General features: G+C 42.1%; 2 protein-coding genes across 3 annotated transcripts in view; one reads left to right on the plus strand and one right to left on the minus strand.

Annotated features, from left to right (window-relative positions):
* Nucleotides 1-14,185, plus strand: part of LOC109424065 (polyhomeotic-proximal chromatin protein-like) — a 186,810-nt gene that overhangs the window by 80,981 nt on the left and 91,644 nt on the right. The window lies entirely within an intron of this gene.
* The window catches only part of LOC134283901 (D-2-hydroxyglutarate dehydrogenase, mitochondrial-like), a 35,350-nt gene continuing 23,072 nt past the window's right edge, over nucleotides 1,908-14,185 (minus strand). The window contains exons 2-5 of the mRNA XM_029880403.2: nucleotides 3,083-3,758; nucleotides 2,727-3,025; nucleotides 2,507-2,663; nucleotides 1,908-2,391 (exon numbers count right to left, since the gene is read on the minus strand). Of these exons, the coding sequence (XP_029736263.1) occupies nucleotides 1,969-2,391; nucleotides 2,507-2,663; nucleotides 2,727-3,025; nucleotides 3,083-3,739 (1,536 nt within the window). The 5' untranslated portion in view covers nucleotides 3,740-3,758 and the 3' untranslated portion in view covers nucleotides 1,908-1,968. The remainder of the gene's footprint in view (nucleotides 2,392-2,506; nucleotides 2,664-2,726; nucleotides 3,026-3,082; nucleotides 3,759-14,185) is intronic.

Genomic DNA, 14,185 nt, shown 5'->3' on the forward strand with positions numbered 1-14,185 from the left:
AAAATAACTTGAAATGATTTTGATTGAGACATGTTTGGATATAGACTTAACATCGAAATAAGTCATCATGGACAAGAAGTTGTTAAATTATCGGTCTTATTTATTTATTTTTTTATCTGTATTAACGAGATTTTTAGCCCTAGGCTAGTTCATCTCGGGAACCACGCTTTTACTTCCCTTCCGAAGGAAGAACTCACATTTTGTGAGTTTGTCGGGAGTGGGATTCGATCCCAGGTCCTCGGCGTGATAGTCAAGTGTTCTAACCATCATACCAGGTCCGCTCCACTCGGTCTTATTTAGTCCCAATTACCGTATATGATAGAAGTTATATGTTCTATGATTTTTTTTTAAGAAATATTTGATTTGCTTGCATTATAATATTTGCTCATAAGACTCAATTACAGTCATGACCCCGCTGGTTGGGGGCTTAATAGTTGGGTGGCTTTTTAGTTGGGGCTCCGTTAGTTGAGCTGTCAGCCAACTAAAAAGCACCTGGATGTCATAATTCAATGTCAAACTGAAAATGACAACCAATCTGTAATTCCGAGGGGCGAGCTAATGAGTTTTTGTTTTCTTAAACTTTACTGATAATCGAGAAAAATTATATTTCATATTTCTTAAAAAAAATAAACAATGTGTACTACTACTTTGAAACAAATGCAAAACATCGGCAATCTTTATTATGTCGATCATTGAAAGCGTTTTGTGCTTGCATTTTGGTCCGGGTGGTTTCATAAACATCGATATTTTCACTTCACCGACGTATCAGTTTTGCTCTAAATGTAAAACAAATTGAAAAAAAAAATACTTTTTACTTCCAACTCAAACATAATTTAAAAAAACAATGCACGCCCCTTGTGCTGCTGTCACTTCACCCAACTAGCGAATCGAATTCGCTGGTTGGGTGGAGGTTGTGGCTCAACGAGCGGGTTCCGACTGTATACAATTATACTACATAATTGCGATATCTCTTTTCGTTTTTGAGTTATCGGACAAAATATGTCGGGTCTCCAGTTAGCCTAGTGGTTAAAGCTATGGGTCGCCAATCCGGAGACGGCGGGTTCGATTCCCGTTCCAGTCGGGAAAATTTTCTCGACTCCCTGGGCATAGTGTATAACTGTACTTGCCTCACAATATACAAATTCATGCAATGACAGGCAAAGAAAAAGCCCTTCAATTAATAACTGTTGAAGTGCTCAAGGAAAACTAAGTTGAAGCGAGGCAGGCCCAGTCCCAGTGGGGCCATAAAGAAAGAAGAAGAAGTCAGGTTTCCTAAGGGATCTCAAAACATGGTCAAAAATGTTCATTCTAAGGTAGTTTTTCGTCAATAATTTAGAAACCAAAAGAGGTATCGCAGTTCTAAGCACTTTTTTTACCCTTCAGGGTCCTAAAATCGCCTATTTTTATAGAATAGTATATTTTTTTCGACGAAAAAATTTCATGATTTTTCTGACTCCATTCAATTTTTGAGAACTTTAGGTCCCGTGAGCTTTGAGATACGGACATCAAATTTTGGCATGATGGTTTTTTAGCTAAAATGATCGTTTTGTCATATAGAACTTTCAACTTTTGCAAAAATAGGGACGGCCTAGACCGTAGTTATCGGTCGAGGTGAAATTGTAGTATATTACAAGGATCACCTGTCTTGCTCTACGATCTTCAACACGCAGTTGTCATCTGATGCAATATTTTCCATGTGGACATTTGACAGACTCCCACCCCCACTCCATGGACAAGCGCGGGCTTTTCTCAGACCCCCGCCCCCCTTTAAGTTGTCTACATAGTATATCGACAGCCCCAAATGGCTCGGAGACCCTAATTGTTAGAAAACGATGTAACCGAGTGAGATTACAGAGTGTAAGACAGAGTGGCCGTTTTCTGAATAATTATCTATCACAACAAGACAGAATTTTACAAAAAGATTATATATTTATTCATACAAAATTAAATAGTTTTACATAACACACATTAAACCTGAGGTAGCACTTTATACGGATTCAGGATTCCGTTAGGATCCATCAATTGCTTCATCTGTTGCATCAGTAGCAGCGATTCCGGCCGCTTCGAGTATTTCAAATATTTTGTCTTCAGGAACCCTATTCCATGCTCTGCACTAACACTTCCTCTCACGTTACTGGTGTATTCGTACACGAACGGTTCCAACAGTCTGTAGATCTCAGGCGTGAACTTCGGACAGGAGACGTTCAAGTGCAGGTTGGAATCACCGATGTGGCCATAGCCTGTGACTTTGGTAGCCAGTGGTCCAACACGATCCCGTACCGCGAGGACAATGTCGTAAAAATTGTCCAGCGGAAGCGAGATGTCATACTTGAAACAGTAGCCATCGTTGATCAGACTATCGGCGATCAATTCGCGGAGTTTCCAGATGTTCTGAAAATTATGAGACATATCAATTATTTCCAAAGCCAAAACTATACGTTTATGGAAAAATCTGGTAAAACTGTCAATTGTCTTTAGTAAGATGGCTGATAAAAGTTTGACTTACTCTCATTTTAGTTGGTTCGTTCGTAACGGTCCCATCCAGTACTAGCCCATTCTCCATAGAACTTTCCAAAAAGTTAGAGAGTTTCTCTTCGTCGTGCGCCATGTTGCTTCCCGAAGTTTCAATCAGCATGTAGAATGGATATTTCTCTATAGGAGACCTGTTAAGTGTATCTTTTTCAATAGATTCCTTCCTTATCAAAACTTTCTGCAAGGTCACTTACTGTAGATTGAAATGGTATGTGCTGCTCTCCAGAGACGCCTCATCGATCATCTCGCATGACGATAGAATTTCCCCTAGTCCTCTTTTAGCTGCCATGAATGTATTCTTGACCGCATCATAGCTTTCCAAACCCAGGAAAGCTACGTTCACAGATTTTGACGCCGTCGGGCAGAAGATCGACAGTTTCGTAATGATGCCCAATGTGCCCTCCGAGCCTATGAACAGGTGTTTGAGATGATAACCGGTGTTGTCTTTCTTAAAGTTGGACATGAGATCCATGACTCGCCCTTCCGCTGTTACCTGAAATACGAAATGTATCATTTCATTTATTCGAAAAATTCCTTAATTTATCCTTACAGCTTCCACACCCAGCACCGATCCGTGCAGATTTCCATAACGAACCAACCGTAATCCACCGGCATTTGTTGAAACGTTTCCTCCAATGTGGCAAGATCCCTTCGCACCCAAATCCAGTGGCATCACCAGGCCCTTATCGTTAACTTTCTCCTCCAAAGTTCCCAAAACGCATCCAGCCTGACAAACTAGAATCCCTGAGTATTCGTCGATTTGTTCAATCTTGTCCATCAGCTGCAGAGATATGACCACTTCATCAAATACCGGAACGGATCCTCCGACCAATCCGGTGTTTCCTCCCTGGGGACACACCGCCAGTTTCCTTTCGTTGCAGTACTTCATGATATCCGCCACTTCCTCGGTACTCTTCGGCTTCAGCACTACTCTGCTGTAGCCTCGAACACTGCCCAGATAGTCGATGTTATATCCCTGAATGTCCTCAGCCTGTTGCAACACCCGACTGCTGCCACCGAGGATCGATTCGAACTTTGCCACATCACTGTCGGTCACTTCGGAGAACTGACCACGTTTCACCGGGTAGCGCTCCTTGGTGAGCGCAGGAATTTCGCGATGAGTTGATGCCAACCGGAGGCATAAATTTTGTATATTATTTCGCTGGGTCAGTGATGCTCTGAGAGGAATTGAACGAAGAAGGAACATTTTCGCGGATATGCCAATTCTAAGAGAAATATGGATAAAGAGAATTATCTGTTAGATATGAGGGCCTATCAACTACATTAAATCTATATCGAAAAATCTCATTTAACCCCTTCGGGACGACTTTTTTCACCAACCTCGCCGCTGTAGAACGCGTCAGTGAGGTGCAAATGACCCAACCGTCCTGAAATGGTTAAATTATGTATACTGTACTAGGGAGTCCCAAAATAGAAAAAAGTGGATGCATCTTCAAAAAAACCCCTTTAATTCTCTTACGCTGTCACTCTAATTTGATACATATAATCCAAACTTTTTTATTCAATTAGACCATGCTAAGAGTATCTGGGTTCGATTCCCGGTTGATTGAGGAACTTTTCGTAAGAGAGAATCCACTGACGACGACACATTTTTTATCAATTTTTGACATTTTCCTGCCCCTTGTTGCATATTTTCCCATACTTGATGCATCACTCGTTACATTATCGAAAAAATCCATGAAGGAAGCCAGGGAGAAATCCCTAAAAGAATCCCGGCCTAATTCTTGAAAGGAATCCTTAAAAACTCTGGGAGTAACCTTTGACAAACTCTCAAAGGACTTCTTTAAAATGTCATAAAGAGTAAGATCATTGAAGGAATCCTGGAGAAACTCCTGAAGGAATCCCAAGAGGTATCCCTAAATGAACCATTGAAGAAATCTTTCATAGATTGCCAAGCAAAAATAGCGTAGGAATGCTGGGACAAATCCCTGTTGGAATCCCGGTTGGAGTCTCTGCAGAAATTCAGAGAGAACTCCCTGAAAGGATCCCTGGTGGAATAGTTAAATGAAACGGGGGGAGGTATCCCGTAGGAATACTAAGATAAATTCCCATAGGAAAGCTTAAATAAATTTTGGGAGGAAAAACTGGAAGAATGTCAGAAGAAGATAAATCAGCGAAGCAATCTCAGGAGGAATTACAGAAGTAATCCAAGAAGGAATCCTGAGAAGAATCCGCGAAAGAATCCCTGAATGAAATTCGAGAGGAATCTCTAGAGGAAACATAGGAGAAATCAGCGAAGATTTCCCGGGAGGAATCCATGAAGGTACTAAGGGAGGAATCGCTTAAGGAAGCCCGGGAGAAATATATAAGGCACAGTTCATATACCAGGTAAACTTTTTGGAGGGAGGGGAGGTGGTGGGTCTACGCTCCATACAAATTTAATTTTTTTCAAGGGCAAAAGTCTACGAGGGGAGAGAGCGGTCTGAGATGATCAAAATTTGGTCTACGTGGTTTATAAACGGTACCCAAAAGAATCTTGGAAGCTAAATCAGGATGAATCCTGGAGAAATCCTAAAGGTATTTCGGAAGAAACCTTTTATGTCATTGTAAAAAAAGCCCATAAAGAATGTTGAAGAAATTCCAGAACATGATTCCTAAAGAAAATCCGGGAAAGATCAGTGAATAAATCCCGGAGGAAATCTCTGTAAGAATTCCGCAGAAAATCCGCAACAAATCCATAAAAGAATCGCGGGATGATTCAATTGAAAAATTGAGAGTCTGAAGAAATCTAAAGATGCCTAGTGGTCACCAAACTGCGGCCCACGGGCCGCATGCGGCCCTCGACCAGGTTTTGTGCGGCCCGCGAACTGATTCTGAAATGCATTAGGAAGTGGCCCACTCATAGATTCCAGAATGAAAATCAGAAATTTCACCATATTTTAAAACTTTCATGAGATTGAACATTAATTACTGAAATTTTGCCAATGTCATGGAAAGTTTTTAAAGAAATAATATTAAGTTCTACTAAGTGTAAAAGACTACATTTTCGAATTTTGTTCCGAAAATTTCCAAAACTGTTGTTAACCTTCGAGCGGTCGCGCTGTTGTATTTTGTACAACACATTGAAAATTCTCGCTTTTTGCACTCCGCATTAGCGTGGTGCTCAAATATGTAATTGGCTCAGGATAAATTTACCAAGTTCTCTGTCATGGATTTTCGACTTGTGGCAGAACTCGTCATTAGTAATTAGTTCAATTTCTCGAAAATAAAATTCGAATAATTTCCATTTTGTTTTTTTTTATTGGCAAAAAAATATAGTCAGCACTTTTACCAGAAAAAATCAATAAAAAAAAATACAGAATTTTTGCCTACAACTTCTTTTAAAGTGTTGCCTAAACTTTCGAAATTTCGCTAAAAGCTTTAGGGGGGTATGATACTCTTCATTCCCCTAGCAATACTTTTGGGAGTTTCTCTTAAAATATCTATTCTAAATCGGCTACAAATACTTGCAGAATTTGCTCAGAAAATCATGTCTGCAGGTTTTTCTTCATTGACTTCCTAAGAAATTACGCAAGAAAAACTTAAAAATAAAATATCAAGGATTCCAACAATAACCCCGAAAACCCTGAAATTTCTGCAAATCATTCTGAAATTTCTCAAAATCCACGAGAAGTCCCAAATAACATCATGAATCTTGGAAATTGTTGAAAATAAACTCTTTAATGACTTGCGGCCCGCAGTCTTTTTTCAAAATTCAATTTTGGCCCGCATAGACAGTTAGGCTGAGGATCACTGTAGAGTAATCCTCGACGGAAACTCATATGAAAATTCTAAAGAACTCCCGGGAGGAATCTTTTAAGGATTCATAAGAGACATTAATGCAATGAAATTCCGGAAAAAAATCTCCTTCAGCAACCTCCCCGGCAACCCAGGAGGAATTCATACATGAATATCGGAAAGAATACCTTAAAAATACCAATAGGGATTCTGGGAGAAATCTCTAAAGAAATCGTGGGAGAATCCTTAAAAGAATCCTAAATGAATCTTGAGTGGAATCTCTAAAAGAAACCGGAAAAATAAATGACGAAATACTGAAACGCAACAGGATTTTTTGGAGAAATTCCTAAAGAAAGTCTGGAATATGAATCCCGCGGAAGAAGACTCAAGAAAAATCTGGGAGGAATGCCTGATGGAATCTCGGGAATAATCCATGAAAGAACCCGAGTAAGTCAATGAACTAAGAACGTATTCCGTAAGAAATTATGGGATAAATCAATGCTGAAGGTGGCAGCTTCACCACGGTACCTTAGGCCAACAACCTTCTGTTTCCGAAACCCAAAAAACCGCTACAGAAATCGAAAATGAAATATTACGAACCGATTCAACTGCAACGACTTTTAGCGCGAAACAACGGATAAGAATTGGAACTTGGAATGTATTAACCCTAGCCCAGCAGGGTAAACTGGCACAACTAGGCAATGAGGCATGTCGTATGAAGCTTCGGATTTTAGGACTGAGCGAAGTCCGTTAGCCGAACTTTGGAGAACACAGATTGGCGTCGGGTCAAATTCTGCTATACTATGGCCTACGAGGTGAACATGCTCCTTGCCACCGTGGAGTTGGTTTCCTGCTCAGCGCTCACGCCCACGCTGCGCCCATGAAATGGGAACCTATTAATGAGAGGATAATTGTAGCCAGATTCAGAACACGGGTTCGAAACCTTACCATGATCCAATGTTACGCGCCAACCGATGGATGCTGCCGAATTGCAAGATAAAGAGAACTTTTACAATCAACTGAATGCTGTCGTGGACAAGATTCCGAAATGTTATATCAAGATCCTCATGGGCAACTTCAATGCGAAGGTTGGTTCCGACAACTCGGACTCGGTTCCGACAACTCGGAGCACGTCATGGGACGCCATGGTCTCGGAGAAATGAGCGAAAACGGAGAGTTGTTTGCAGAGTTTTGTGGCAACAATGACATGGTGATTGGGGGATCGCTCTTTCCTCATCGACCAGTGCACAAAGTGACATGGGTTTTCCGTGATGGCGTCACGGAAAATCAAATCGACCACTTCTGCGTCAGCCAAAAATAGAGACGGAGCCTTCTTGATGTGCGGAACAAACGTAGTTGCCGACATTGCGGAAAACCAGCATCTCTTATTCGGCAAGATCCGGCTGCGTATTGCTAGGGTCCATCGACAGAAGGAGAAAATCGGGCGCCTGTTCAACACACACTGACTGGAAGCCGCTGCGGTGAAAAGGTCCTTCGTCGAGGAGCTAGAGGACCGTGCTGCAGATATTCCAGAAGGTGGAGCGTAGAAGATCAATGGAGCGCCACCAAGAACGCCTTCATCGCTACCGGCAAGAATATTTGGGCATTATTTGGGTGAGCTACAAACCTGTAGAAAGCAGTGTATCACAGATGATTCCTGGAGGAAGATAGAGGGCGAAAAAACGCCAAAGCCGCGTTAGAGCGAGCGAAAACACGAGCAGCCGGCCACGCCATCAATACCTCAGCATGATCCGCCAAGGGTTCGACGCATTGCCCATGTCAACACCGAAGCTCCATCAATGCAGGAGATAGAAACAGCCATCCGTAGCATGCTTTCGAAAAAGGGCCCCAAGGGTCGATCGCATATCAGCTAAGATTATCAAAGCTGACATGACCCCGTCGTATCCGCACAACTACTGCATCAATTATTCTGCAACATATGGGAAACCGCGACATTCCCGGACGATTGGATGCAAGGCGTCTTAGTAAATGTACCCAAACCGGTGACCTGACTGTATGCGATAATTGGCGAGGTATTATGTTGCTGTGTATCGTCCTCAAAGTCCTCTGCAAAGTGATCCTTAACCGGATACAGGAGAAGATTGACGCAACTCCCCGACGGAAGCAAGCAGGATTCCGTGCCGGACGATCATGTGTGGACCATATTGTCACGCTCCGTATTATCCTGGAGCAAATCAACGAATTCCAAGAGTCTCTCTGAAATAAGCTTTCGATCGTGTCAATCACAAAAACATGTGGGAAGTCCTCAGGCGCAAGAGTGTCCCTGAGAAAATCATCGGCCTCATTGAAGCACAGGACAGGGCATTTTCGTGCAGAGTACTGCACAACGGTGCTCTGTCCGATCCCATCCGGGTCGTTGCTGTAGTGAGGCAAGGATGTATACTATCACCGCTATTGTTCCTTATTGTAATCGACGAGATCCTGGTAGGTGCGATTGACCGTGAAGCCGTGAAGACCGTGAAGATTGGAACCCAGCAGGACATCGCAGCAGAGGCAGACCCAGAGGCTCATGGCGGCGCAGCCTCAACAACGAAATCAAGCAAGTCAACAGTAATTTGACCTGGCCACAGGTCAAGGCGATGGCTGGCAATCGCCCAGGATGGAGATCTTTCAATTCGACCCTCTGCACCACCATGGGTGCCCAGGACTGAAATTGGCAACTACGATGATGACAACATAAAATTTTTGATTAAATATTCGCAATATTTGATGAGATCCTCCTCTTCTCTTCTTGGCGTAACGTCCTCACTGGGACAAAGCCTGCTTCTCAGCTTAGTGTTCTATGAGCACTTCCACAGTTATTAACTGAGAGCTTCCTCTGCCAATGACCATTTTGCATGTGTATATCGTGTGGCAGGCACGAAGATACTCTATGCCCAAGGAAGTCAAGGAAATTTCCTTTACGAAAAGATCCTGGACCGACCGGGAATCGAACCCGTCACCCTCAGCATGGTCATGCTGAATACCCGTGCGTTTACCGCCTCGGCTATATGGGCCCTTCATTTGATGAGATATTTCAGATAATGATTTGACCCAATCTCGCACCTCTTACCCATTGCATTGTCATCCCCTACAACGGTACATATGTAAGATATCTTATTGCTGAATCGTTCACAGGTTGGTCTACTCACCTATAGCCACGACACGATAGCCACAGTTCTATAGGGTGCCTCGTAGATTCTGATTACTGTATTTCGTCATAAAATGTAGGCCGTCTAATGTGCATAGTGCATTTTTATTTTTGCTGCAAAACTACATGATTTTCCACGTTGAATAAATCGCCGTGGATATCGCAAGCGTTCATTTTTCATATGTTAGATATTTATTATGGCGCCACATTTCCCGCTTATGTGAAACACTGCAAACAGTGCCAACATCCTAATTCGTCCAAGAAATTATTCAGCGAAACGCATCTAATTGGTAGGCTCCCATCGGCCAAAACGGACCGTGATTTGCTAAAACCATTCAGCCGGCAAGCTAACAACCGACAACGGTCGTCATCACCGCGCGTCAATCAGCGTGAAAATTGCCCGCTTCGCATTCGTTCGTTCGGTGCACCAATCCCGAGAATGTCGGTACTCTTCACAAACAGCCAGTCCAAGCGGTTGGTCTCGACGCGGTGTGATGACTCGAGTGTTGATTCGATGTCGCGCTTGAAGCGTTCATGTTCGCCGGGTAGCTTGGCTGGCGAAAGCACTCGCTTATTTGGTCGCTCTGCTCTGCCGGTGGCGGGACTCCCGCTTTTCCGGCGGTGGGCGACCAATTGCAATCAGCTCTCCTCGCCTTTTGGTTGGAGAAGGAGAGTGCCCTAAATGATTTGGCGGTGGTATCTTTGGCTAGCCACTCATTGGTTGCCAGTTCCGGTGAATCGTTGCCGCAGTAAAGTCGTCGGCAATGATTGGAGATTAATGGATCTTGTGGTGTGTCGGTTCGCTTGATAAGATTATATGATGGTGCATAGTCACGGCGTGTGTATGGGAAAAGTTTATAACAAAAAAATAGGCATCGTCAAATTTTTCACTATTCAAAAATAGAGGCTTTCAGCTTTCATTTGCAGGGTCCCTCAAAAAAATCCACCGAGGGATCCCGAACAACTTTTTCAGAATACTGTTTTTCCCCATACAAAATGCACGGTTCCAAATTAATCCCTATTTCTACTTAACAAACATACCCAATTTTTGTATGAAAAAGTTCCCCCGATGGAATATTTCGATGTTGGGCTTGAATGAAAGCTGGTAGCGTCAACTTTTACGTAGCGTAAAAATTAGCGATGCCCATTTTTTTTCAATAAATTTGTTCTACCAGACACACCGTGTAGTGAGTCTTGGGCCGATACCCAATCGTCAAACGTTGATTACCCTACTTTACCGAATGAATCGAAAGTCGTGAACTTTTATCAACGACCAACAATGCATGGTTACTTGCTGATTTCGAGACCGTTGGGACTGGGGCCATTTGAGCAGAGGCACCTGTTTTGGGCACTACCCTGATAAAGATATCATTAAAAAACGATAAATGTTATTGTTACAACACCATTTTTTCAAAAATTATTTACTATTAAACGTTTTGTAATTTGCACAGAACACTCACCATCGCCACTATAGTTTTATACCATTGGGTGAATGGTAAATGGCACTTTACTAAATTAACCAAATTTTCTGTTTTTATTCGGGGAAGGGATCACTCTACTTTTTTCTCGTTTTAGAGAGCGAGTAATGGCGCTTAAGCCTAGGCTTTGAAGCCAGGATACATGGAGAAATGCCTGTGTCTCATCCCAGGAGAAGAGTTGCCAACGGAGTGTGAATTAAACTTCTTAGCAGCACCACTCCCAACGATTTCATATTCAAATATCATTCCCCTAAAACGAAACGGTTGGTACGGTTGTCCCCGTTTCTTCCTTCATTCAATTCAAAAAAGTTTGTCAATCATGTTATTCATAAGTGAATAACCTGATTGCTTTAACCCGTATCGGCCTGAGTCAGCGCATATGAACTAAAAATGTCGCCGTTGAGCGAATACACAACGGATTTAAATAATTTTTTGACAGTGCACTCATACATATGTGTAGTTTGTAAAAGTGGACAGAGAACGTCGGAATGGTCCCTAAGGCCGGAGTTATTCCGGTGGGTCACTGGGTCAGATTTGTATAAAAAGGACTGTTTTTCGGTACACAGAGTGTTTTCCATTATGATTCGCTATTAAACTCACTCTATTTTCACTAAAACTTATACCTCTGCAACCAAACATTGCTTCCACACAGCTTTTGACCGTTTAGGAACTACCGGATGTGGCCACCGGACATAATCTCCGGAGGAACCTGCCACATACTGTATACTGGGGTACACAACCATAACCCATTTTTTGCAGCTCTATGTATTGACTTTAGCGGTATGGTGTCTTAGAAGATTTTGTTCTACATACTGAACTCTTTATTTTGGGATTTTCACTTTTGTGATTAATCCACCTAAAGTGCGACAGAAATTCACTTTTTTCAAAAATGAAGATAGAGTGTTGGAGTCTACTGCAAAGTTGTAGAAAAATGTATTGTTGGAAAGTTTGCCGAACAAACTATTACCTTATTTGCTTAGGGGTCGTTCACAAAAAACGACACATATCAAAATAGTTTTTTCGTTATATCTTTTTCTGGGGATTTTTGGTAATTTTCGTGTGTTCTACAAAGTTGTTCTTTGTTATGAAATATACCTCTTTCTGCTTTTTTATCATTGGAATAATGCTCCAGGTGGAACAGAGCCTGCATCTCAACTTGAAAACGTAAAAAGATTTTCTTAATGAGTCCTTGGAGGAATCCCTCGTGGAATCATGGAACGAATATTATAGAAATATCTGGAATGATAAAAGGTCTCCTTCAGAATTTATTGAAAGGATTCCCCTTGAAATAACAACCACTAGCATAGACGGCCTTTTCTTTTTGATTAATTATTTTCGATAAATACTATGAAAAGCGCGATGAAGAAGAGAGCAAGTCCCTTGACTTGTGTGTTCACAACTGCGATTCCTACAAAAGTGCTGCTGTGAATCCTCCAGATATTTCTTTAAAATTTCTTGCTGTGATTCCTCCAGGGATTTCGAGTAGTATTTCAAGCGAAATTCCTAAAGGGAGAAATCTGGAAAAATCATTGGAAATATCTATAGAAATCCTTGGAGAAATCACAGTATGGATATGTATATGATGACGTGGACATTAGTATGGGACAAATATCAAATCCTCGCTCCAGTTGACTTTTTAGATCCCATTTAGGTCCCATATGAACTGTGCAAAATTTCAGCGCAATCGGTGAAACTATAATTTAGCGCAAGCGGTTCAAAGTTTTCATAGGCTTTACTATGGGAAAAGTTACACTTTCAGATAAAAAATCCCAGAGGTCGTCCCTTGTCTCCTTAATTCAAATCGATCAATGTTTCTTGTAGAAAAATCAATTATGAAACTTTCCTTCCAAGACCGCAAATCAATTGGATGCTTGTGGAAAAAGTTATTGATTTATTACCGATTAGTGATCCAATGAACGGCTTTTTGTTTTGTTTTATTAGCAGCACTGTAGCTGCTGCCTTGGCTGCTGCTGTTTCTGGGGGTGGTGATGCCACCCGCCACCGCATGCAACAACGGCAGCAGCAGTGCTGCTGATAAAACAAAACAAAAAGCCGTTCATTGGATCACTAATTGGTAATAAATCAATAACTTTTTCCACAAGCATCCAATTGTTTTGCGGTCTTCGAAGGAAAGTTTCATAATTGATTTTTCTACAAGAAGCATTGATCGATTTGAATTAAGAATACAAAGGGCTATCTCTGGAATTTTTTGATTGAAAGTGTAACTTTTCCCATAGTAATCCTATGCAAACTTTGAACCGCTTGCGCTAAATTATAGTTTCACCGATTGCGCTGAAATTTTGCACAGTTCATATGGGACCTAAATGGGATCTTAAAAGTCGACTGGAGCGAGGATTTATTTTTTCCATACAAGCGTGTACCATACTAGTGGACATACTTCTGGAGCAATCTCAGCAAGAATTTCAGCATTTCAGCAGGAATTCCTTGAGACGTTATCCATAGATTTCTTCATGTTCCCAAGAGTTCCTCTTGACATTTTCGGCGGATTTCTCCAAGAGTTCAGGAATTCCTTTAGGATATCTTCTAGGACACCTACCGTGATTTCTGCATTGATCCAGTGTGTATCGTTCTCAAAGTTCTGTGCCAAAGCTATCCTGAATCGGATACAGGAGAACATAGATGCGGCTCTCCGGCGGCAGCAAGAGGGTTTCATGCCAGAAGATCTTGTGTTAACTATATTGTCACGCTCCGTATTATACTAGAGCAGGTTAACGAATTCCGAGAGTCCCTTTTTTTGGTGTTCATTGAGTACAAAAAAGCTTTCGATCGTCTGAGCCTCGAAAATCTGTGGGGCGCCCTGAGACGCAAAGGAGTTTCGAATAAAATTGTCAACCTCATGGAAGCGCAGTACGAGGCTTTTACATGCACAGTCCTGCATAACGGAGCTTTGTCGGACCCCATGCGGGTAGTTTGGTACTATCACCGCTGCTGTTTCTCATCGTAATCGACAAGATCATGGTGGGGGCTATTGACCGTGTACCAAATCGTAGGCTAGTTTGGCAGTCCATTGCAATGGAGCATACTACACCAACGACGCTCTAACATGCAGAATAAGCTCGACGACCAGACCGAACGCTCCTCTACGGCGGGTCTACCATCAACGTCAGCAAGACCAAATCGTTGGCTATCAACACGGATCAAGACGGCTAGGACTGCTTTTCCGAATCTACGAAATATATGGAGATCCAATCAGATCAGTCAACGCATCAAAACTCGAATTTTCAATTCCAACGTGAAATCTATGTTGTTGTACGCCAGCGAAACG

Source organism: Aedes albopictus, chromosome 3, assembly GCF_035046485.1.
Source record: "Aedes albopictus strain Foshan chromosome 3, AalbF5, whole genome shotgun sequence".
Lineage (NCBI taxonomy): Eukaryota > Metazoa > Arthropoda > Insecta > Diptera > Culicidae > Aedes > Aedes albopictus.